General features: G+C 34.8%; 1 protein-coding gene across 1 annotated transcript; it reads left to right on the top strand.

Moving 5' to 3' along the window:
* Positions 1-371: 371 nt before the first annotated feature.
* Positions 372-26344, top strand: LOC144360155 (uncharacterized). Its single transcript, XM_085502936.1, has 21 exons — positions 372-737; positions 4322-4463; positions 6288-6407; positions 6747-6869; positions 7850-7969; positions 8880-9098; positions 11395-11616; positions 11891-12094; positions 13461-13685; positions 14210-14425; positions 14926-15213; positions 15329-15463; positions 15800-16100; positions 16291-16394; positions 17613-17776; positions 21504-21609; positions 22977-23049; positions 23688-23745; positions 24366-24436; positions 24589-24664; positions 24802-26344. Exons 1-21 carry the CDS (start codon positions 372-374, stop codon positions 24991-24993), a joined length of 3525 nt encoding a protein of 1174 aa, XP_085359062.1. The 3' UTR covers positions 24994-26344.
* The last annotated feature ends 108 nt before the right edge of the window (positions 26345-26452 follow it).

The following is a 26452-nucleotide window of genomic DNA, read 5'->3' as shown; positions in this document are numbered from 1 at the left end:
GCAAATTGATTCAGAGTCATAGGTTGTATATATTCTATCTTCACTACCAATTCTTAGTGATGGCCACGTGCGGTGCTCGCATGTTTTAACCGAAATGACTACCACGAGTACATGAGCAAAACTTGAGCAACATAAATTTGAACCATATACCCTAATTTGGCGTAAATTTAATCATAACGTAAATTATGATTCGAAAGTCTGTCAAAAGCACTAAATTCGTGGTACAATATCGGTCCACATTTGTACGATCAGTCCAGCAAGCCTCCAAACACGTGATTGCCAGAAAAATGTAGCACATGACTATTCCAAATGTTTACCTTAGTTATGAGACGATCGCATTAATTATGTCGATTTATTCAAGGTATTTGAACATGAGTGCACAAGATGAGCATGGTGAAATGAATAATTCTAGTAAATCATTAGTGACAATCATAAGTTCAAAGGCAAGAGAACAACCACTCCTGCTACATGAGAAGCACCCTCAAGACACGGGTAATACAATGCAGAATTGTAGCAACAGTCAACCATGCACTATGGAGAAAAAGACAACTTGGAAAGACGTTGTTAGAGAGTTTGGACTGAACACGACTGCACATGGCATTCCTCACATCGTGACGGCCACAAATCGCTGTGCACGATTGGCTTGGATTACAATCGTCTTCATTGCATTTGGTGTTCTTATGGTACAAGTGGGCCTATTAATACAGCAGTATTTTGAATTCAACGTAAATGTTCAGGTGAGTTCCATTACTTATAAATGTGTATGTACCAGTCCAGCTACGGTGCAGTTTTCGGCAGTTTCGTTTGGGTCGAAATTTGTTCATTCGTTCGTTAACATCATAACAATAATTTCCAAGTACAAGTTGAAAAGACTGTTAGCTAAACTAGCAAGACTTCGGACTCCCAGCTATTTACGCACCTGGCTGAGATATAATCAGGGATGCACATGAAACTCGGGTATTTCTCGCACCAAGTCCACCGCGAGATATTTCGTTTTACGCACAATGGAGGACGTGGATAACCGGATTTAGGCTCCGGTGCGAATCTCCCAATTTCATAAAAATAATCGTATTCAAATCTCGAGCTAACTAATTTGGCGTGGTGAGGAGCATACAGGCATTTATACCGCCTGGGGGAAACGACTAACTTGTCGAATAGAGATAAATAAAATACAAATGTAAAGTAAACGGATTTAATATTTGAACTAGTAATTCACTCAATATAAGAACGCCATAGCAACAACATGTCTAAGTACAACGGCAATTTCTAAACATTACAAAATATGTGCTTCACAGAAATTATAAACAAGAGGAGAGCTGAGTCTATGCTGTGCCCCTGCCCGAGAAATGGTAGCGTCCAAAAGTACCGCTATCCAACGTAAAGCTGAAAAATTACACAGCGATGGCTTCTAAGCTATAGCCAAACCGCTAAAAACATGAACAATTGCAGGGTAATGTCACTCCAAACTAAATTCCTGGGGCAAAAACGGACTCACGCCATCCACTAGTTACTTTGTAAAATCTACAATGAGAACACAATAGCTTTACCGCTATCGTCAGCTGTCATTCAATGATACATACTACAATAATAAACTTATGTCAAAAATATATAGTACGATGTCAACAAAATCGCCAACCAATTTACAACGTTCTGTACAGACCCGAAAATTCGCTGACCACGAGGCAAGTATAATCAGCGATAACGCATTGACGTCGCCAGAGAACACGGCCACTCTCAGAAAATCACAACTACTCCCGATGATTCTAGGCTCCACGATCTGATGTACGTCAAGTTCCTTGAGCCCTACGTTGCCAAAGATCACTCACCGATCAGTTCCTGAGTCACATCAATTCGGTCATCGACGACACAGTCCAACGCTGGACGTCCACAAAGTTGGTGCAACGCAAGTTCGACAGTCACTTTGATTTCTTCGCGGTACGGGAATAACATAAACTCGTCCGTGGGCTGCAACACCCTGAACTCAGTTCTTTCCTAGCTTTTTGTACGCCGACTTGATGCTTTCCAGAACACTTTCGTGTTCATATTTCCAACACAATCCCGCTTTCAGACCCTGTCATATTTTTCTCTGTCCTGCACCTTCTTCTCTTGCGTGCGGAGTGGCTTGACAACGTGGGACTCACCAATCACTGCAGCGCGTCCCAATGGGCGTCAATCATGAGGCCAAAACTCTTCCATGACGTCACAAATACGGGTTACCATAATAAATAACGCACGGACCCGCAACAACAAGGAATATAAAGAAAACTACATAGATGTAAAGAAACAGTAAAATTATCCTGGTTTCACATAGCAGCAACATTTGTTCCGGTTTGCCGATTGGGAATACCTTAAATGCGTTATCAAAGCATACATTTCATACATATTGGCCGCTGATTTTGACGACGTATCCATCGCCGAATACTCGTATGCATTCAAATGGAGCATTTCTTATATTAATCATTCCATAACCTGAATTTGGAAGTGAGTGAATTACTTTCATTCAAACTTGATAATACATACATGCACACCTCAATGTTCGTTGAGCACATTGTTTTAAATGGCATGACTGAAAAGTTGAACTTATATAAATATTGACTTTTTTTTGTCCAAATATCTGACAATACAACACATCATTGCATTGTATCATAAAAACACTAAATAAACTTGTTTGAGGGAAAGTGGTGTTTAGCTCAATTAAACTATGTAGTGTATGTAGTGCAAGATCTTGCTAGTCATTTTTCAGTATATTATTTCGTCACTTTGAGTAGGTAACGATCACTGTAACATTGCCAGCTGAATACCAGCAAGCATTGCGATACGATGGGCAAACACCGCTGCTGTCGCTATAATCGGTAACTGGGTTTCAGTGTCAAAACACACAGACGTAAATTCCTCAGTCAATTAATAAAAAATACACTGGAAATTACATCGAAATTGGCAACGAGATGTTGTTTTTAAACATCGCGGGCAATTCATACTTAAGGTGCCATACATATTGGATGCCATATTGATTAACTTGATAGGAAACCCCTTACCGATCACCCAGTATCCATTAGTCTTCATGTCACAAAGCGGCTGTGAGTCATGGTCGTCAACTTCTGGTACTAAGGCACTCTATCAAATGAATGAGGTATTTCCAGAGTCAGGGTTTATCTCATTTTTGTCGGCCGGCCTTCTTTTCAGCAGTTGAATAAAACCTGCATCGATTTATTTGTAGTTTTCGTTCCAATGCGACTTCATTTCGGATATTCTGTGAAACACAATACATTACGGTCATCAAATCGCGTATTGCGTGTCATGATCCTGCTCCGGCCCGTTTCGACAAGTTGAACTTTGCAGATTTCGTTTCACTGGGGATAGTAAAAACAGTGCGTCATACAATGCATGTGTTTTGTCTTTGAAGGTTTGAGGAAACTTAAACGCAAAAAACCTGCGGCGATCCACATGTTTATATAACTCTATGCATATCTAATTGGCTTAACATACTCTGTTACCCCCCCCCCCTTCAGTACCGTTTATAACACGACGCTATGATTTTTTGTTCGTTTTCCTCAAATTGTGAATATTTTTATTTTATTTTTTAGCTGACTATTAAAAATCAGCAGACTTCGGAGATGTGGAGATAATGGCTAATTTGCATATAACCATTCACTAAGAAAGAATTTTGCTGATGCCTTTGAGTAAAATGGCTGCTACACTCCAAAATTTAAACCTATTATCGTTTTGTTATATATAATACATATTACTGATTTCTTCATCGCCTTTATTTTACCAAGTTTTTCCTCTTACAAATCTTACTAAACTTTCCAAAGAATCGTTTTTTGAATATGTTCCCATATTGAGAGACCTCCGAAACAGTATTTAGCAAAGTCTGTCTTGGGTAAGAAAAAAATCAGCATCCAGGAATCTGCATCTATACCATAATATTGCCCCCCCCCCGTATATGTCTACTAATACATGCACATGCAAATGAGACTACAAGGAAGCAGTGATTCAGCATGACATATGAACTCATCACTGACACATACAACCAACAATAGCTAAAATAAAATACGAGACATTTTTATCACATCATGCCATACTTACCTTGATTTTTCAATGGATTTAAAATTGAAATGTTACATCTCTACGTCGACGTAAAAACGTGTGTTATATGATTTAATATAAATACAACACTCCGCATATATTTGTGAAATACTTGATAATTGTTATTCTGATTAATTACACGTTTCAGGCAATGGTTTCTGTAGCATATGAATAATTTTGATAAATCTTATCACGTTCCATTTGTTTATGTTCGACAATTCTCTGTATATTCCAGATTGCCGTTGTATCATCTAATCAATTGCAGTTTCCCAGTGTTACCGTTTGTAATACTAACAAACTACGACGATCCGCTATACGTGATTCCATTTATAGTGATCTACTGATTGTGGATACAGACTTAGTTTTACCATACTATGGTAAGTAACGCTATTAAAAACATCGAAAATAAAATCTGTCGAAATCAATCTGGATTTTAAAGAATTGTTGTGCCAAGCAGCAGTGACGGACAAGATTTGTTAATAGTGAAACGTGCAAGTGATAGTGCTGTCATATAGTTTCATATGTTACTTCTGACTGTTAGACATCTTTAGTCAGTGATTTCAACATCCAAGTGTCATGCAAAACATGCAATATTCCCATCAAAGTCTGGAACCTATTGATTGTATCACTAAAAATGTTATATATATAATTGAGTTTTTGTGTGGTGTCTAGTGGCTACAGCATTAATTGGAATAAACTGGTCGGAAAATTTAAATAAGGGGAGGACGAACTAATTGAAGCCAAATAATGCAGATATTCCAACTTTTGTATCTAATACACAGACAGGAAAAGAATATATACGAAACACAGAATATCGTAGAATTTCGTCACACTAACCCGTGTTATTAGAACGTACTGTTACGTGGTAATGTGGAGTAAATACAAGAAACCATATACTTTATACAGTCAAGCTAACTGCATTTATTAATAATACATACAAGGGCATACTGTGACTCGGGTCCTAGTCTCTGTTCTGAGATACTCAACCGAAAAAAATAGCTTGGTCACACTTCACAATGTTCTTGTACGAAAACCCTGCGCTGCATAGAGGACACTGTCACAGTGAGAGGACACCTACAGAACTCACACTGGACAGGGGGTTCTTTAACTTCCAGTGTGGGGTAGACAAGACAATAGTACTGAAAATAAAATACACATATACCAATATATCGAGTAAAATCTCCTGGCTTTAATACCTTTCAAAATAATTACAAGAAATAAAGCACAGAATAATACAATGAATAAAGTCACTAAAATAGAGGATTGCTTAGGGAAGTGTGCATTGGTGATAACTCACAGTTCCAGGATGTAGAAATGGATGAAAATCAATGGCTTCTACAATACAACAACGAAGAAATACAGGAATCTTGTTTGCAGAGGAACGCTGTTATTCTGGAGGGCACTGCTGAAAGCAGGAGATCGCCGGGCAGTTCATACAGATCTCACAGAATGATGGTTGAAGCCTGCATCACTTGTCTTACAATATCAGTATTGTCTTGTCTACCCCATTCTAGCAGTGAAAGAACCCCCTGTTCAGTGTGATTTCTGTGAGTGGCCCTCTCAATTGCAATAAGCAGGCCTTACACTGTGACACAAACAAACATGTTTCTGTAAACAAAAAGAAATAGACGACTTGCTAAACATGAATTTAATACAATTGTCCAATAAATCACCATGCAAAGCTAGATTTATTGCTAGATTTATTTTATTTTCCACCAAATAGGTTCTCAAAAAATGGGATGCCAACTTTTCTAGAAGTGGTATAAAATTGAACATCAAGAACACTTTAAATTTGACTTCAATTAACAATTTTGATACCACATAAATTTATGGATGAATGCAACATCTACCACGCGATCACGACACCATTTTTTATAATAATAAACACATATATATCAAATCTTTCCTTTGCAAACATGTGGCTCTGTTTCTAAACATTGAAAAAACACAATTGGTTATATGTTGTTTGCGTTCTGGGCCGTATGCACTTGGTAAAAATTACCGAGTCTCAGTGGTGTGCATACTTGTTTTAGATCGTTTGTACAGTTTTCACTGATTTGGATGAACCTGATTACTGGTATTCCCTGTTGATTGTTGGAGCGATGTGGCATGATGACTAGACATAACTGCAATACATATTTTCACCCACATTTTCTTGCGTATGTATTCCCATTACAACATGTATGCGATACTTTACACAGTGCCCTGTATGGAGGACGATTTCAACTGTTCCAATGGAATGCATTGTATTAAACCATATCTGGTATGTGATGGAATAATTCATTGTGAAGATAAAAGTGACGAAAATGATTGTTTTTATGGTAGGAAAAACAATTGTATTCAAATCTTGCACTTTGTGATATGTAACTAGTTCGTCTACTTGTATGCACAATGAGTTCTCAGTTTGTATATACTGGCATGGCATGATGATCGAGATTAAACACGTAGTGGCGAATATAGTATCATATATAGTTTTCTTTACAAACTTGTCGGCAATAAAATAGTATGTTGGTCTATTTTCTTACATCCACGCGACAGAACGCACTATTTAATTTTGAATTATTTTATTATGAACGCATTTCTCCGTAATGTCAATTGTGAAGTTGTGAATTTATAGAACGGGTTATGTTGTTTATATCTCCATCGCATTTTCCGTCCAGACGAGTGTGGACAAGACGAATTCCACTGTCAACATGGTAGTGAAAGTGGGGTGTGTATACCTATAAATCTGGTTTGTGATAACAAAATCGACTGTTACGATGGTCAAGACGAAGATAATTGTGGTAAGATATAAATGATATTATATGTGTTATATACACGAACAAATGTAAATAAAAAAACAACGTAATATACAAATATAAAAGCATACATATATCATAAAAAACTATAAATAAATTAAATTGGCATTCCTGCATTTACCTTGATGTTGTACTTAATCAAATGTAAATTATGTATATTCATTCTAAAATACAGGACAAATTTCATGAAAAAATGTTCAAGGCGTAGAACATGTTTTGGTATTTTAATCTGGACATCAAGTTGTAAAAAGTCAAACTATGCACATGCACTTAACGTGTCTTTAAAACCATGTGTTTCCGAAATTGATGACACGAGTTTACCAAACTTCACAATAAGTGTAATATGCTATGGCACACTCAAGTTTGTACCTTGTACATATTTATTGTCGTACATTTCTATGATAACTAGATCACATACATTAATGAATAGATCTGCTATAAGTTTGATGCATAAGTGGAATATAACCATCTATGACATTTCATCTCAAAACTGACATATTCATGGTATCAATGAAAGAGTAATGTTCTGAATGCTACAATTGTAAAGTCATCAGATATATTCACCGTGGAAGGTACCATAGTTTTGAGGGCATTAAACAACAACGGCAATAATGCCTTTATTTTCAAATGCTAATAAAGTCAGACAACTTGTATTACGCAATCAAGCATAATTACAAAATATACGTGTGCACGAGAATTTATCTTTCAAAAAAAATGGTTGTAGGTAGATTGTATGTGCGAAACATGCATAATGATCAACTATATAAATATTCATAATTTTATATATTTATATAATCCAACAGCCTATAACCGACATTGTATTTCAGTTATCTTCATGGTCAGCACAAATGTATACATATTCTAGCAATTGAACATTCTGGTTGGTCGCGAAATACTAGATGTGTTTTATTATAATATCCAATGCAAACGCGTATATTGAATTTTTAATTATTCAATATTTTTAGAATGTGACGTGACAACAGATTATAGATGTATTCTGTCGTCGGAGTGTATTTCCAATGTGAAAACATGTGATGGTATATACGATTGTCGAGATGGCAGTGATGAAAGCAGTAATGTATGTGGTAAGGGTTATTATTTCAACATATGTCTGAAGTCATACAAACAGATCACAAACTAGTTGGTCACTTGTTAACCACGGTTTATTTATTCGGTCACCTCACTCTCATTGAAATCAAACACTACGGTGCATGCCCCGGCGCTTGAATGGAACTCAATGTCAAGTGTTGTGACGCGAACGCGAAGTCGTGTGATTTTGTCACGATATAATTTGATATAAGACGGTCGAATTCGTTTTTTTTGTAATTTGAAATTTATCGGAGTTAAAGTTAAGGGAAATCTTCTAGGCGTACCCTATCGGATCATTCAATTTAAAATGAGATCAATCACGTTTTTACGGGACAGGTGTGATAATACTTTTTAAAAATAAATATTAAAAAGTGAATACTTGCTTTTAACAGAGGCGGCTTTGGTAAATATTTCTCCAATGGGTCGGTCTACAATGCAAAGCAATACATTCTCAACTGATACAAAGTCTGATATGGCACGTGATGGAAATATTACAACATGTTCTATAACATTCTCGTCATCTGAACCCTATTGGTCGATTTACATTGGCATGAATGTACTGATATACAAAATAATTATAACGCATAGTGTGGCAATTGTGTGTAAGTATATTTGTTTAGATAAAAACAAAATGATATATATTGAACAAACTAATAACAGTTTTCCATCACTGTGAAATGTGATTCGGATTCTGAATACAAGATAAATGCATTGTTAATGGTTTTAAGTCACTGAAGTAAAATATTTATACAACAGAGATGACCTTTACTTATTGTGTTTATACAGACGGGCTTAGTGTGGGACAAAAACTGATCTTCTTTTCTTCTTTAATTATATATACTTATATCATTGAGGGTATTCATCTGACTTTTGATATGCGAGTATTAATTACGTTATATATTCAAGTTTCAAGTCTGTCTGGCGCTGAAATAAGAGTTGGCGGAAACATCAATGTCATGTATAATGAATTGTGTGCGGACAGACTTACGGCAACTCAGGCTGCAGACCTGACTTTCACTGTGGTATGCGATACTCCATTGTATGGTCAATTTCTAAGTATCCAATTGGTGGGTAGGCCACGGGAAGTCTTTTTAGTATTATGTGAAGTGGAAATTATGGCTGTGGGTAAGTTTGTAATTATTATAACTAGATGTAGTCATATTACATTACGAGCTAACATATGGATACGTTAAAAATGGGAATACATCGCCTTGACACAGTTATGAGAATATATCTTATTCATGTACTATATTGAATATAATAAGATCTAAGTTTTGCAGCTGACATGTTAATGATACCATCTATTTAACCATACCGTACATCTTAAACAGTAGATTATATATGCTAATTGCTTCCAGGGTTCTCCAAAGCAAAGCTCGGAGACGGGTAAACACAGGTGTCTAAACCAGCCATGTGGAATACATCTATCAAATAAATAAAAGCTAAATGGTTCCACTGTTAGTGATACAGTGTCAAACATGTACCTGTGTAATTTGCGGGTATTATACTATAAATGGTATTGATTTTAGAACAAGCGTTGTAATAAACGTACACCATCTGTTAGCAGGTTGATGCATATGAGTGTTTGTCGCATTAGTGTCTCTACAGCGCCAAGCATAGTGGGGATATGGAGATAAGTTATGTATTATCGATAACGCGTTTTTTCTTAAGTGAATGTTCTATTTTCCATTAAGCATTTTCCTTATACTGCCACAAAGGAGACCAGGATACTATTTTTTTTTGAAATACTATTTCTCAGTACAATGCAACGATAATTATCTTTGTATTATGACATCAGCACTTATTTGTATGCAAAACACTAGTTTGGTATTTTGATACACGCATATCAAAATCTGGAAATCCACTAGTTAATACCGCTGAATGAACCAACACCAAGGTTTACAACACCAATTAAAACAAAATTTTAAACTGAAAACTAGAAAACACGAATTCAGTACAATTAAACAAATACACGAATTCAGTGCTATTAAACAAATAATAATGAAACCTGTTCTCCAAAAAACAACGATATACTGTTTTGTTCTAAGCAGATTCATGTATTGGCAAAAGGTTAGTGTATTATATAAATATGCGGGATGTATTCTTGCACATCACATTATGTGGTTATTCTTGAACGATCTATACTATATTTGGATGACGTCATGGCCAAACAGTCAAACAATATTAAGCAGTTAGTCGATAGTTAATTAATTGTAGCATGGACCTGCAAACCTCATGTGTGCATAATTGTAGTAATTGAGAATCGATCTGATCTAAGAATTGTAGTGCAGTTCAATTATCTATAAAACATGGAACCGAATTCGGAATAAATGATGCGTTATTATAACATAACCAGTTTTGCCAATGGTGTAATAAGGTGTGGTGTATCCATATCATTCACTAATTTACGCCTATAATCGGCAAAACATTTAACATCCCGACGGGTCAATTTATGCAAGTTTTTACAACAATATTTCTGACCGGACTTGTTTTCATTTCAAGTATTGACGAGGTGTATCTGCTAAAGCCAAGTGTAAAGCCAAATGCTGTACACTGCATTACTCTCAAGGTTAATGACATCTAAGGTTGCAGAGAAAACTATTTGATACATTTCTGAAGTCGCAGACCCTAACGTCCATTTAGTAGGATCATTTTTAACATATGCACACACTTTAATTATTTGTGACCTAGTTTCGCCGCTAAATTTGTGTGTTTGGAAGTCTTTAAACATCATATTATATCATCATGTGTCAATTGTATGATTTTAAGATTGAGGGACAACTTATGTTGATCGACTGCACAATGTCATTTCGGAATTTCGGAATGGTGTTGACGAGCTCAGGTTTACGTCATGGGACAAATAGCGCGAAATAATTTGTGTTTATCTAACGATAATTCTAAAGGCAACATGGTGTAAAATTATTAACTAATTATGTAGTTATTAATTATTGTCTAAATCGGGTGTCAAACACACGCCGTCCTAAATATTATCAGATCATTCATTCATGTGAACTACGCGACATGTCACATAACGGTCACGTGATACATATATACTTATTTGACGTTTGAATTCAGTAATACAAACATTGTCGTGCTCTCTGTAGTGATACTATGTTGGTAGTGTTACATTGTCAAGTATACGTTCGCCGAGCTAGAAAAAGTTGTTCTTTCTCGTCTAGGGAAAAATGTTAAAATAGTGCAATGACGCGGTTTTATTGTATTTTTTCAACGGAATTATTTAACACCAAAATACTTACATATAAGTTCAACGTTTATCAGAAAACAAAACATTTGCCCAGTCCATTAGAAACTTCACATAGATCACATTATATTGACACATTATACAACCTGAAACGTGGATTATTAGTTGTATGTAATTATTCAAAACTTACTCATGAATAAAAAAAACTCCTAATTTCAGTAAATAAGGCTTCAAATGTGGCATATGGTAAACGTGTCGAACAAAGTAGTCAGTATAGAGATGGAAGCGCTATTAAAGCAGTAGACGGCGATACAAGTAGTGATTACTCTCATCATAGTTGTATGCATACCCAGTTAGAATATGAGCCGTGGTGGAGAGTTGATATTGGATATCAATGTGAAATACAAGATATTGTGATTACCAACAGACAGGATTGTTGCAGTAAGTACATATCACGTTCTGATAATTGGGGTTTCAAGCCCGTTTAAGTTGGCACATTCTTGTAAATGTTCCGTTTATTGTTATTGTTCAGCCGTTCGACAAGATTTGTGTCTACGCTGTTGAAACTATTACCTTGAAATTTGCATGATGGTCCAGGTTAAGATTTTGTGCATATTCAGCCACAGGTGAACAACCCATCGCCGTGGATGTATGTTAGTTGTTAGCGTTACTAACTACCTAATTGTGAAATTGTATGTGTGGTATATATTTATAGGTGACCGTTTAATTGGAGCTGAAGTGAGAGTTGGAAATAGTAAGTCGCTGAACGAAAGTAACATATTATGTGGCACAGTGAACCGTGATAATATTGATGAAGTTGTCATTTCCTGTGGAGATGTAGTAGGACGATATGTCAGTATTCAGATAATGAACAGAACAGATTACTTACATTTATGCGAAGTGAAAGTACTTGGAAAAGGTAATCATTCTTAAAATACGAGTATGTAATTTATTTCATTTTGATAATTTAATTGTTGTCTTTTAACTCGTTCAACCCGATTCAACATTTCACAAACCGTGTCGTTGGATATCACAATAGAAGGCAGGATACTTATTATAACGTAGTATATATGCTGCGATGTTCTGAGTGACAGCAAAGAATACTCTTCATTCGGGAGTATAACATGCGTCATAGAGCGTCAGTTTGAAACAATCACAGTCCCTCTACTTAGAGGGGTTGTGAAACAACTAAAGAATTACATTTAATCACAATTTATATAGACTGCCAAGGATTCATACCATGTAAATAAACTCTGACTGTATTTACTTTCGAAGTGTGTTCACTCTTACGTTAGTACTAATAACATTGAATAGTTAAATGGCGTGAAACAGTCACGGTTGTATTTAAAATAAAGTGAAGATAAACGATTCAATAACAAATAATTTATATGAATAAAGTGTTTCCGATAAAAAGTTCCAACACAAAAATGTAATAGCTCTTGAGTTGAGGAGGCACTGTGTTTTGCTCGGGACGAAGCTTTTGTTATCTGGCTCTGTGAGTTGAAAATGTCGCAACGTTGACATTTTAATTAAGTTCATCAGAATCATGGGAACTATTTTGAAATGCCGTGTATTTATGTTTAACATAATCAATCGAATAAGGTGGACTAATCGGAATAAATTCAATAAATTTAGCAAGATTAAGGTTTGAATAGTATAATGGTAAAATATGCAGATAATATAGTGATAGCGCAACTTTAATTGTTTATGTATTCTGTCTATCAGAATTTCTTTTAAGTTCATTGTTATGAAATACTCATGTTTCAGTCAAATTATTTTTAACTGGGTATATGTGAGTATGTGTAAACAAACTTAAGAAAATCATCACTCTGTAGGCCGGAATGTGTATGTATAAATACACAACTTATATGGAAGTTATGTTGTTGTGATTAAAGCCTGCACTATGTTTTATAATTACCATCATTTACTTCTTCGAATGTTTTGACATGGATACAACAATTATCGCTTAAAACTTTATTTTTATTTTTGAAGCTCACGTTATTAAAGCGAGGGAGTCGTCGCCTGCGGATTTGTCAGATGGCCATAGCGTGTGATTGTTTTAAACAACATTGTGTGTACTCATCTTATTGAGGTTCTCAGTTAGTCAGCCGTGATATTATAATGTCAGTGTTGATTGTATAAAACAAGTTGAGAACTCGAATTTTTATCACATGGTAAAGAAATTGTTACACTGCTTTATAACACTAAACTATCATGATATATAGAAAAAAAATTATTAATATTACAACTCTTTATTATATAAGAGTATTTTTTATATTTTTCAGTTCTTGTTGATACGCTTTCCAATGTGGCATTAAATAAATCTGCGTATGAAAGCAGTGTTTGGTATGGAAATACAGCTGATAAAGCCGTAGATGGTGACACCACCCCCGTACTTGATGCAGGAACGTGTTTCCATAGTGCTGAAGAGAGTGAACCATGGTGGAGAGTTGATCTTGGTGGTATTCACTACGTGTACAAAGTGAATATCTATAATAGACAAGACTATGGTAGTATATAGTCGTATTATACAATAATGTAATTCACTATTCAGAAATTAGGTCATATGTGCTATATAACACTTATTCATATATGAATTATATTTTATTATGTATATGTTTATAAGCTGTAGTGTAAATTACACAAATGCAATTATATATTTCATTACAGCCCATCTAAATGTGTATACACACAAATTTATTTTATATGGCATATTAAGCTACTGCATTGTTAATTAAATGATTGACGGATTTATTTGTGAAATATGATCATCATCGGAGTCAATGTTAGTTAATACCAAACACATAGAATATGTATAGTAAATGCCAAGTATCATGTTACTGCACATCTAGTTATTCAAGTAAACTTTTAGACATTGCTTAGTCATGGATTATGGAATTAAATGATCTAAATTAGCAAATACATTCCGTTTGTATATATATCTTATACTTTATATTCTGTAAAGGTAAATTTAGTAGTCATTTTTAGTAGGTAGTCATTTATTATAGTTTTTATGTGTTTTCTGTGTTCATAGGTGAGCGACTAGCTGGAGCTGCTGTACGTGTTGGATACTATGAAGATCCACAACATAATTTTAGATGTGGTGAACAAGTAATCCCTCAAATTACGTATTTGGTAAAAGTACAGAGGACATGTTCGGTTCCTATTTTGGGCAGATATGTTAGTGTGCAGTTAGAAGGGGTGGGCAGTGGATTTTTGCAACTATGTGAGGTGCAGGTACTAGGCAAAGGTATGTGAACATTACATGCCTGCGAGATAAAGGCATATGGCAAAGAAAATAGGGAAATATCTGTATTACTATATTTAATCCCGTATTTAACAATTCGCAAGTATGGAAAATATGTGTATTTTTTCGGTCCGAACTATTTGTTATCACTACCTACGTTAAACTAATGCGGATGTAGAAAGGTGAGGGGGAAACATTCAGGATATTATTTGCAACTCTGTATCCACATTCACTCATTATTTTTTAAATGAGCTTCTACAGTATTACTTACCGCCTCGTGAACTACGAAGTGTTCCATTAACTCTCGTTCAAGAGCACCCGTGTTCATTGGTAGTACGCCTTTTGTGTTTGTATCTTAAGGGATATCATATTCTGGGGGAAAAGTATAATATTTGCGGCGATATCATCTGTACTTATATGCATTGTCATGTAAGGTGCATGTAAGTTTTTGTACTGTAAGAAACTGTATTATATTTATATCAAGTATTATTCATTTATTACAGAGTTATTGATCGACCCTGTTGAAAAGATTAAACAACGTGCACTGTTTGCACTTTTCGACAAAAAACAATATAGACGCCTTATATCGGATGATGGAGAAGTTTATACTGATGTTTCACTTGAAACATGCTTGGATAAATGTTACTTCCGGAAAGCGTTTGTATGCAAATCATTTGATTACAGTGATGCCACACACATATGTACAATATATAGCGTTGCCGCCGATAATATAAAATCTCATTTGGTGATTGATGCTAATTTAACTTATAATCAACGGCTTTTACATGGAGGTATGTACACTCTCAGAATAATATGATAGTATATAATATAATAGACATGCAAAATGAAAATGAACAAACATACTTCATTTACTTACACACATGTTTCTAGTTTTTATTTCATCAGATAACAACTATATTTGTCCATCTGGTATGTGGCAATGTGGTTCCGGCGAATGTCTTCATCCATACAGATTATGTGATATCATCAAAGACTGTCTAGACGCATCTGATGAAGCCGATTGCATGTTCACAGGGAACAGTGAGTGAAATGTATAAAATATGTGTGTTAATGATGGAATTTTGGAATAAAGAGTATCGTCACAATCATATTATTGCACTATAATACAATTGAAGGTCAATTGTTGAATAACAGGGAATAACAGGCAATTAAATTTATACACACTATAAAATGAATGTATTTCTATCTAAAATTAGTTTAAGGTAAGATAAGAGCTCATGGAGTATTTTAATATTTTCTGCGTGAACATGTTTGATATGTCTATCTATCTACCATAACTAATGATTGACTGTCTATGACTATTACAACTGTAAGACACCCACGTTTATTGGAACAATATTGAATTATCACTTACAGAAGCACAAGGATTGGAATATAAGCGTTTGTCACTGTGGTTGGGCATTTTCGAAGATATCATGCTGGATCCGTCAGTGTATCATCACTTTCTCCAAGATATATATCAAGACAGTCATTTTTACCGTATCAAAGGTGAAAATCCTCCTGACTGGACACGTTTCAAGACATTTAGCAGCACACCAAATCATAGCGACTTGAGACAAGTACTGAAACTTACAGGAGAAGAAGTTTCCAGATACGGGCATCAAAAAGTCGATTTTATTTTGCAATGCACTTTTGCATCAGAGCCATGTGGACCAAGGTATTTCCATTCTACGTGATTTTACACTTACTGTGTATCCTGCGTATGTATGCATGGAACATAAAACGTGGTATGATATCTGGAATGAAACACAACAATTTGCACATATACAAATTGCTAATGGCCAGTTGGTTTTCAAAATAAGTGAGATGACACTGAACAAACCTAAATTAGGTATTTACACTTCCAGTGACTTCACACAGTTCCAGGATGATTTTTATGGGAACTGCTTTCAATTTAATATGGGAAATGATGAACAAATGAAGAGGGCTATGGGAACAGGGCCACAATATGGTAAGTATTTAACAAATCATCAATGGTGAAATGTTCACAATATCATACAAAATTAACCTGGATATTGGAACATTACAAAATGATGAATCATGATGAGGTTAATTATCGTGTTATTAAACCAATTCTGAGGTACCGGCTATATTGGGAAATACTTTCTACATTGAAACCTTTAGTTTATACTCATAGGCGCCACAAATATTAAACAACCTTCCATAGTTGACATTTATATCCGCCAGTTGTTCCACTCACTGATCCCACTAACCCACTAATACGCATATGAATCTGATCATGACAATTTATGAGCAGGTGTGGATTGATATCGTCCAGATCTCCCATCCAGTGCCAACTACCCAGGGGTCATCAGTGAATGTCGTTATAATTGCTAAAAGCGGGCTCACATCTAAATACACGGAAATATAAGTCATGAAAGAATATTGAAACGATTTTAATGCGATGAATAATGAGCAAATGCACGTTTGAAAAACTTGTAATTAACAGATGAAACACTCAGTTAATCAAAAGTAAATTACATAGGTCAATGGCCTGAAAGCATCACATTCACTTACAGGCTTAATCTCTGACTTCAAAACAACCTCTCACTTGAAATCGAAACCATTATCTGAAATCAGAAACAATCTTCGAATCTCAAATCAAAACATCGAGTCAAAGACACAAACTGTGACATGCCTTAAAAACATGTTTCTCGACTCTGAATGCATGCAAACCATGAGTCCATTCTATAAACTCAAACCTTATTTATAATCTCTGATGCAAACCAGGAGTCCAGTCTATAAATTCAAATGATGATTTTTAGTCTCTGTATGCAAACCATGAGCTCAATCTATGAGTTAACATCATGCTTCTAGTCTGTAATGCAAACCATGAACCTAGTCTATGAGTTCAAACCATGCTACAACTCTCTGACGCAAACCATGAGTCCAATTTATAAGTTCGAACCATGCTTCCAGTCTCTGGTATAAACAACGAGTCCTGTCAAGTCAAATCATGTTTTCTAGTCTCAGATGCAAACCAGGAGTTCAACCCATAATTCAAAGGCTGCATTGAGTCTATAAATTCAAACTATGTTTCCTAGTTCATTGAATGCAGACCATGAGTATAGTCTCCAAAGTCAAACTTTGATTACTTTAATTGAACCGGTACCAGACTTCCATTCCCTAAATTCAAACCATAATTGCATTGATTTGTTTAATATTTCAGGTTTACAACTAACTCTTTTTACTGAACAAGAAGAATATATCAGCATGTACGGACACGACTCTGGTGCTAGGGTTTCAATCCTCCCACGTGACATTTTGTCTTTCCCAGTTGATGAGGGTATTACTGTAAAACCTGGAACGATCACGTCCATTGCAGTAAAAGAGGTATTGCATTTTAGTTATATTGCGATTTCCCCCTTTCTATATTTCTACTGTAAATTTCAATGTAATATTTATTTCCAGAGTTCTGGGAGAGTTTTTGACTTTTTTCTCTATTTCCTACTATCTACCGCCCACTGACATTACCATTGCCCAGACTAGGTTTCACCTGTCGATGACTCAGATACAAAAACTAAAACAAGCTATATGCCTGTTTTATTGACCTTCAAATACATTTAATAGTTTTTGCCATGATGGTTTACACCACATTACTTAAAGCGGGAGAGTTGTCTCCTGTGAACGCGCGGGAATTGAGTCCCAGGCGACGATAACAACACACGCTAAAACAAAAAGGCTCATGGGTAGACGTTTGTTTGTAAACAATGACACGCTATGGACATCTGACGCATGCAGAGGTGACGCCTCCCCCGCTTTAAGTATGATAATCCTTGGAAAATGCTTCGCCTTATTGAAAACATGCACAGTCAAATTAAATATAAAGTGCAATCAATGTAATGATGGTTTAACACTAGAAAACAATTATAATGTAGGAGTTAAACAGGGTTGTAATCCAATACATTTCTAGATTACTTACCTAGGAGATTTAGCTTCATCAATATTGACCCTCGTGTAGTAGATACTTCTATCAGTGGGAAAATCTTCTCCTTTAGGGTTCTCCGCACGTGTCAGGGGGGAATATCGTCTCTATCGCGTCCCCTTGAGATACGGGACCGGGAAAGTCACTTAAACTTTACAGTCAAATAGACGCACACATCCAAATACGTTTCAACTCTCATCTTAGTCGGTCAGTCAAGCACTCTATAAGACACAGCGCCCTGGGGAAAAGTCCCCAAGACTATTGCAAGGCTGGCCCAAGACTCTCTCTAGACTGCGTCAAGACTCTACTAGCCTCTCCAAGACTGGACTGCGTCTCTCGTGGTGTACTCGCCAAGACCAACTAAAACAACTTTATTCATTTTATTCATTTTTAACCTTAACCAATTACAAAGCAGTAAAAAGACTCTAGGGCGTAACCTTCAATAATACAGCCAATCACACTAAGTACTGTACACGTCATATCTTTTGATTAATCGTTCACTACATTAGTAATTGCGAATACTAACTGTCAGAAATAGTAGTCCGAATAGCGACGGTTATTTCGTAATTAGTTCCAAATCACTGAGCCAAGTTCCGTCCAGAACCTCACCTAAACGATGACAGACATAACATAGCCATTCACTCATAATCAACTAATTAAGTCGATTAACAAATACGCGTAAACAAATTCATCACACTTCACCTGTCAGTTTTCCACTTTCTTCTGACGACATTGCTATACTTTCAAAAACAAATCAAAGTCTACATTAATGTCTTGACATCTTATCATTGTTTGTGGATGCTCATTATAAATCTAAAGAAAAACATAGGATATTATTTTCAATTAATCAAATATGTAAGCAATAAAATAAAAAGGTAGTAAAATTGAAACCGTAAAAGCACACTATCACCTTTATTTAACTATTATTATTTAGCTAGTAATACATTTAAGGAAAGGCTTAAAAAAATTTAAAAAGCAAAACTTAATTCCAAACCCGAGTATCACTTTATCTTCATAGTTTTTTGGTAAGTTTATTAGACCGTGTTCGACTGAATTGTCAGTTAAGATGTTAATTATGTTCTTCAAGTTGAAGTACCTCAAAAAAGGCAATCATGGATTTGTGACATGTGTAATGAGGGCTGTATTGAAGACGAATTTCATTTTTTTATGTAATGTAGCAACTACAGTGACATTCTATTTTTCAAAGTTTATAAAACGCATTTGGCAGGCGCATACAAGAATGTCATACAAATCAGTAAAAATAGGGAGAGAAAAAAGTAACCAAGTTTGTAATTGCTTTCCTGTCTTCTTTTGATTTTGTTGCTATTTCTGTGCGTCTGGAGATTAAGACAATGAACAGCGCGGGCTGTGACACTGTAATATATTCAATCCAACCATGAATATTTAATGTAGTATTGTACAGTAAATATTTTATCGCTGCGAAATTCATACATAGAAAGGGATGTCAAACTATGACCGATATATCGAGCAGCGGACTTCACGCCCCATCCAGTAACAATTAAATACATCTTATAATTCGCGGTAATGTAAATATTTTTTTTCAAGACAATTCTATGCATAGTGATCCAATGTTTTACGAATAAAAACAGAATAATTTAGGAGCAATCAGAAATTCAAAACTAAAATAAAATATGACACGGGGTCAAACAGTTATCCAATCAAAAACGCAAATACATGCAATCAGTGTGTAGGAATGAAGTCATGATTGACCCTACAACAACATGCGCCTCGGACTGGCAATTTTATCCGGAGCCCCTCTTTACCATTAGATATTTAAATATATATATTAAGTCGGATTGGTTTCGATGAAGTTTTTGCTACAAATATATAACGTAAACTGCAATGTACATGTAATTATTCTAAAGTTTCTATTATTATGGCAATTATATTTGTGAATATTTTCTACTGTATTTTCGGTTTTCAGTTTATGTTTGAGTATCACAGAAGAAACATATTAGGATATAAACAAAAATAGAAAATGTCATGTGCTACTAGCTTCAGACTTATGAAACACAAATTATATGCAAGTTTCATTTTTTTTCTAAGAGTGTTTTTGTACTAACCTATTATCGTAACATGTGCTGTGTGTTGTTGAATACTATAGTTCATCAGATAGCTACGGGAATAGATTTTTTTCGGTCGAGTTTCGTTCAAGAACACACAAATTTATATAATCTGGTTTTATGGAATGAATGGATAATGTCATTGAATTTGCCATGCTCTTTATTAATGCACTTATATGCCTCTAGGACAATGCACATTTCAAACTTGTCGATTCATTCTGAGTGTTAAAATGACTTTACCCTTATTAGATGCATTATGGTAATACTCATCATGTTGATATATTGTTGTATACAATACCGACGTTGATGAACATTAACGTCGTTGTGTGATACAGTACAACGTATATTTGACATAGAATATGATGTACAAATGTCTTTGTTATGTTACAAAATTCTAAGAAAAACACAGCTCGTAAGGCATGGCCATATGGCAATTGTACGCATGGACACACCGAACAAATTGTGCATGACAAGCAACGTAACACTTCATACTCAATGCTGGTAAGTATGTATTATCAACTCTTGTAATATTATTATAGATGAGAACCTAATGGTCTAATTTTGATGTTTGTTTTGAATCGAAGTTATTAGTTTAGTACAGAAAATATAGCCGAATAAAGATACGGATTTTGTTTTGTTTCGTTTATTTTTGACTGACTAATGGAAATTTTAGTACCAAGATTTCAGCAGTTTTATTTTGATTTTAATTGTGACTGGCAGCCACTTTTGCTTTTAAAAGGCATTTGTAGATGTCAGCAATTGTTTCATCTGCATACTTATTGAAAATTAAATATTAAAATTCACATCGCTCATGATGCATTTTGATGTACGTTATTTTATTACCCGATGTTATTCAAAATGACCAACTGCTGGCAATTTTGCATACATTTTTTTCAGATTCAGATTTGTTAATTATTTTTGCATTGTAATCAAACTTAACATACTATAGCGGCGCTTCTGTCAACAAATTGTAATCACAAAATATTCGGACAATATGATGGGACGCGTAGTGATACTACTAATCAAATATTGTGAACTATTGCTCCTATAGTCATGTGAGAAGGCATGTTCAGAAAATGCATTGATACACTACTGTGGTTGTGCTGAGTACCTATTTACTGAAGCACCCCGATGTCAACTTCTTAATAAAACACAAGGTATGTTTAGGTAGCTCGAATGTAGTTGCCAATTTCGTTTGCATCATGGGTGATTAAGCAGACTGTAGAACACGTGCTTGTATACGTTGAGTATGTGCACATTTTGACGCAGCAAGCAACATATGACATGTATTGCGCAACCATGTATGAGATATGATTGATTGTGTATTCGTATATTAGTATTATGAACTATGCACCAGTCTGTTTGAATAAGTCCTTTCCTGTTCACTGCGAGATCCCGCGTTGTGCGTTGAATCGAAGTAGAACAAGACGAATAAAGATCAAAACATCGCGTGGGATTTGAAACAAACGAAACTATTTTGTGGGGTTTCTCCGTGCTTAATAATGTGCTATATATATTTTATTTTAATAACGTAAGTGTGTATATCATCGACATATGCCCCTCCAAAATATCTGCATATCGAGAATGAACTACAAAAAAAGTCATCATCAAAATAAAATCATTCGAATTTTGTGACAGCTGTTCAATCCGTGTCATTGACGCATTAAGCGAGTAAACGGAAAATTAACTATTACCCCCCCCCCCGGAGGGGGGCTACTTCCATAGAATTGCAATACGGGTATGTGCCGACCGACTGGGGTGTCATTTCACGTTATATTGTTTAGAAGTGGGTAGCCATTTATCAATTGTTTGGTTTAGCATTGTGTAGCATTTATTTAGTTTTTCACCGATCCTTATATTCAAAGCCAAATACTGGAAAAAGCTGAAGAAAATGCTTTGCCCGGATGCGCTCACTGATTGCGAGAGTTATGTGTGAGCTGGGTGTTTTTTTTTCGCTGAAAACACTTGTGTTTGGAAGTGGGTATAAAAATAGACAACAATGGTTTAGAAGTGAGTATGGTTTTCGAGAGGTGGGTTTCACACCCTCACCCACTTAATGTGTGAGTAGCCCCCCCCCCCGGGGGGGGGGGGGCTATTAACATTATTCACTAGTGCATGTGCATTCATGTATTAATTTTTTTTATCAAAACGAAACCGGCAAGCTTTAAAAATACAAACAAACATCACACGTGATTAGAACTCAGGACTACGAAAACCGTGACTCGCTACTATAAGCATTAAGTACAAGTCAATATGATCTACTCATTTATGATTGCCCAGGAGACAACTATGTGTCCAACACTGGGACATAAATCTGAGTGAAACTATTAATGGTACACAATTGCAATGTAGGTAAAACCAACAAACAAGTATTACAATCGATGTCAGGTAGTTTGTCTTATAATAATTTACAATATGTTTTAAATTAAATCAATACATACCAAGTCGCACTGACAGGGAATCAACAGCATATTTATTTGTGAAAAGAATTAATGTTATATATCATGGTGCAATTATTCAACAGATTTATGTCGACAGTTGACAAAATATTTGAATAATATCGGTGAAATCAAATGCAGCTGTCCTTCACCATGCAAGTAAGTATTACATTTTTTGACCAGATACAATTGTATGTTTCAATTAACAGAATTGTTAATTAAACATTCAGTTATAATTTGGGTGGGGTTTTGGGTAAGTGAGCGTGAATTCTAAAATATGGCATGGTCATTGTTTCAACTCGATGTTGTAACTCGAACAATTCATCATCTCGACAGCCAGACATGTTAAGAAACAAACACACGGTTATTTATTATGAAATGCATTGACTTTTCCGATTAATGGTATAATGAATGCATAATACATATGTGCACATAATGTATTGTCGCAAACCATAAAGATATGATTCTTGTACCAGGTACACATTAAGGTGTCATTTTGAATGCTAACTTTTTGAAAGAATTCATTAGTATTTGATTTAACAGTTCATACAGTGAACAAAATTTGAAAAAAAAAGTCGGCAAATCAACCTTAATTTGATCAGGGAAATGTTAATGTTGTGAATGGCGCATGGTACATTCAAAATGACATGGGATTTTAAAAGTCAATGTGTTCCATTGGTAGCGATTATAGAAAACGCTGTTTATTACATTCTGTAATACATTCCGGTATATGCGCCAGTTCTATAACATTATTAGATGCTTATATGTACATATATATATATATATTTTTTTTACAGAGAAACGAATTATGACATAACTTTATCCCAATCGCATTGGCCATCAGATGTGTATCTGGTATGTGTCTGTTTGTTAATATAGTAAACTTCTTACTTTTCCATACATAAATGATTATGTAATTATGAAATAAATATAAACAGTACACATTTTAAATAGTTCGTCAGACAATAAACACTTGTGTATTTCATGGACTTAGCTAATGTATTAGTTAGTACTTCGAGATATAGATCATGTCCACTCGATTTGTATTGTTTCAACCCTAACACATCTAGTTTTGATCCAATCACTCCCATTTTACTTCCATTTAGAGCGGGAAAAATCAGTGCAAAGCGAAATTGATGAAGACAATTTTACGACTCCGATTCACTTACTTGTAAGTCGTTGGTAACTATGAGTTGTAAACTTTTGGAATCTATTACATTTTTCTTATAATCCTGGCATTATACTCAAAAATGCTTTTTTATGATTTTCGAGTATTTAAATTGTGGTGAAAATGGGATGTTGTCGAGTCAAACAAGTACAAATTGGAGTGGATATAAATAACATATAGTAAAGCAGCTTCCGTATTTGATTGCCTTATTGTGTCATGGGAGAATTGGAAACATATATTAAAATTATATTATAAGTTTTGCAAATTATTATTACGAATGAATAAATACATTTAATTTTTTTCTTAGTACAAGCTTCTGAAAACTTTAAAATGGAAACATTCAAAATTAAAGAACGTGAACGATATGCAGTCAGCTAGGTAACAGACACATATTTTATAACAAATTTATTTTCCATTGTTGTTAAGTATATGCTATATTGTTGGTCTGATAGTATAATCACTATTAGCTCGTGTACTAATATACGCATATATACTAATATGTGTATACGTTTTCATGTAATATTCTTTAGATCTAACCTGGTGCGACTAGAAATATACTTTGAGACTTTAAACTATGAGTCAGTTTCTGAACAGGCTGCATATAAGGTAATCATTGAACACTTATTTTATTTGAAACAAACTATTCTGCTGAACACTTGAATAGATTATGGCACAACCTCAGACCAGAATTACCTGTCACAGTTAATTAATGATATTAAAATATAAATGTGTTAATATTACAGTGGGAAGATCTTCTCAGTGACATTGGTGGGACATTGGGACTTTATGTTGGAATATCAATTATATCCGTCTTTGAATTTGTGAATTTTATTCTTCTGCTTTGTCGGCAATGTCCCAAGAAGGATAGCAACAACGTCGGCCAATGGGTTGGAAAACGACAGCCATGTGTTAGAGAACAACCAGTAATAACTTAATTTAAGTGATAACTTTATATCACTTCTTCGATATGTACACTACCTTTATATAAGTTTGCCAGTTGATTCTTTGCTTCGTTTTATTGTATATTTTCTTGGATTTAAATTAGACATTTATGTACTTTTATTTTGTACTGATTGCTGTTAAACATGTATTTCATGGTAACAATATCTAAGCTAATATTTTTTAGTGCAGCTGCCAAGTCGCAATAACAACCATCCATCGTTATACACAATCGTATAATGGAATTTACGAGTCTAAGGACACAAATCCAATGACTGTTAACTGTCAGGTATTGCACAGCACAACTTACCGTGGCTCTGGACGAAATGTTAAATGCATCTTTAGAGGCTAAGCTAGACTCGGACGACCTTTCATTGGTGGTTTCTCTTAATAGTGTGTGCCATGCATCACAATTTTTCTATGATTCCTATCTCGTGAAATAGCGATTACTCAACTCTCAGTAGTAAGTTTAAAATTATTTTCAATGCCATATAGTCTGAAGAGAGCTGACCCTTAGAGTCAAATTCAAGGCGCAGATATAAGCATAAAGCAGTTTAAATGAATATATCATTGGTATATAAATCACTAAATTTAGAATTGTTGATGGGAAGTACATGATTAATATATCTGAATGTGAAGTTGAATAATTTGGCTTTTACCAATTATTTTAACTAATTTCCGTAAGAATTCAGCTTTATACGAGTAAAAGAATACATTAGCCAGCAAGTTTGTTCCCATGGATTGCCGATAATTTCTTAAAATATAAATCCTCCACACTCGACAAATATATTGTCCATAAGACATTCAAGCATAATGTTATATTTATTGTCAATACATTCCGCATTAGTCTAAGTAATAAGTAATAATTTAAACACTGTATATATTTACAATGTTGTTAACTAAAGTTAATCAAATTACAAACCACAGGCAGTGCTTGCAACATCGTACAAAAAATACCATGAATTAGTTAACTGAAAATATTGTTATTGTATATTATAAAACTAACATTATAGTATTATATAAACCAATCATCTGTATGTTCTAATTTTTATTACATATCTACCGAAGTTCACTGCGTCTGCACCTTTGTAATTATACTCAGTTATCCTCACTGTCGATTAGAAAAACCTTTGACACGCTGACCGACCTTTATTTTTACTGACAATATGTAAATTTTATTTAAAGACTGGTATGCAAGTCACCGAAACTGTGGATGTTGGGGTCGGTGTATTTGAAATACACTATTATATGTTGATGTGGATGTTCTATATGTTAAATATGTTTTAATAGGTTCACCCTGTCTCATGCATTGGTGGTTGATTAAAGTTTATTCTTTTTATTGTAAAAGTTTTCCTAATTTATTTTTAGACCTTAAAGAACAGCTCATGCGCGCACTTATACGAAATTTTTAGGTGTCGCGATTTCCATAAAGTCTGGGAATATTTGTGATAATAA

This window comes from Saccoglossus kowalevskii, chromosome 1 (assembly GCF_978046115.1).
Source record: "Saccoglossus kowalevskii chromosome 1, keSacKowa6.1, whole genome shotgun sequence".
NCBI classification, from domain to species: domain Eukaryota; kingdom Metazoa; phylum Hemichordata; class Enteropneusta; family Harrimaniidae; genus Saccoglossus; species Saccoglossus kowalevskii.
Note: the sequence above shows the minus strand (reverse complement) of the source record. Positions and strands in the feature narration are given on the sequence as shown.

Bases quoted from the DNA above. Each gene is read 5' to 3' on its own strand.
- LOC144360155 (XM_085502936.1), top strand. From the start codon at position 372: ATGAGTGCACAAGATGAGCATGGTGAAATGAATAATTCTAGTAAATCA. The intron at 738-4,321 runs GTGAGTTCCATT...TGTATATTCCAG, and splicing joins AATTCAACGTAAATGTTCAG to ATTGCCGTTGTATCATCTAA. The intron at 13,686-14,209 runs GTAGTATATAGT...CTGTGTTCATAG, and splicing joins CTATAATAGACAAGACTATG to GTGAGCGACTAGCTGGAGCT.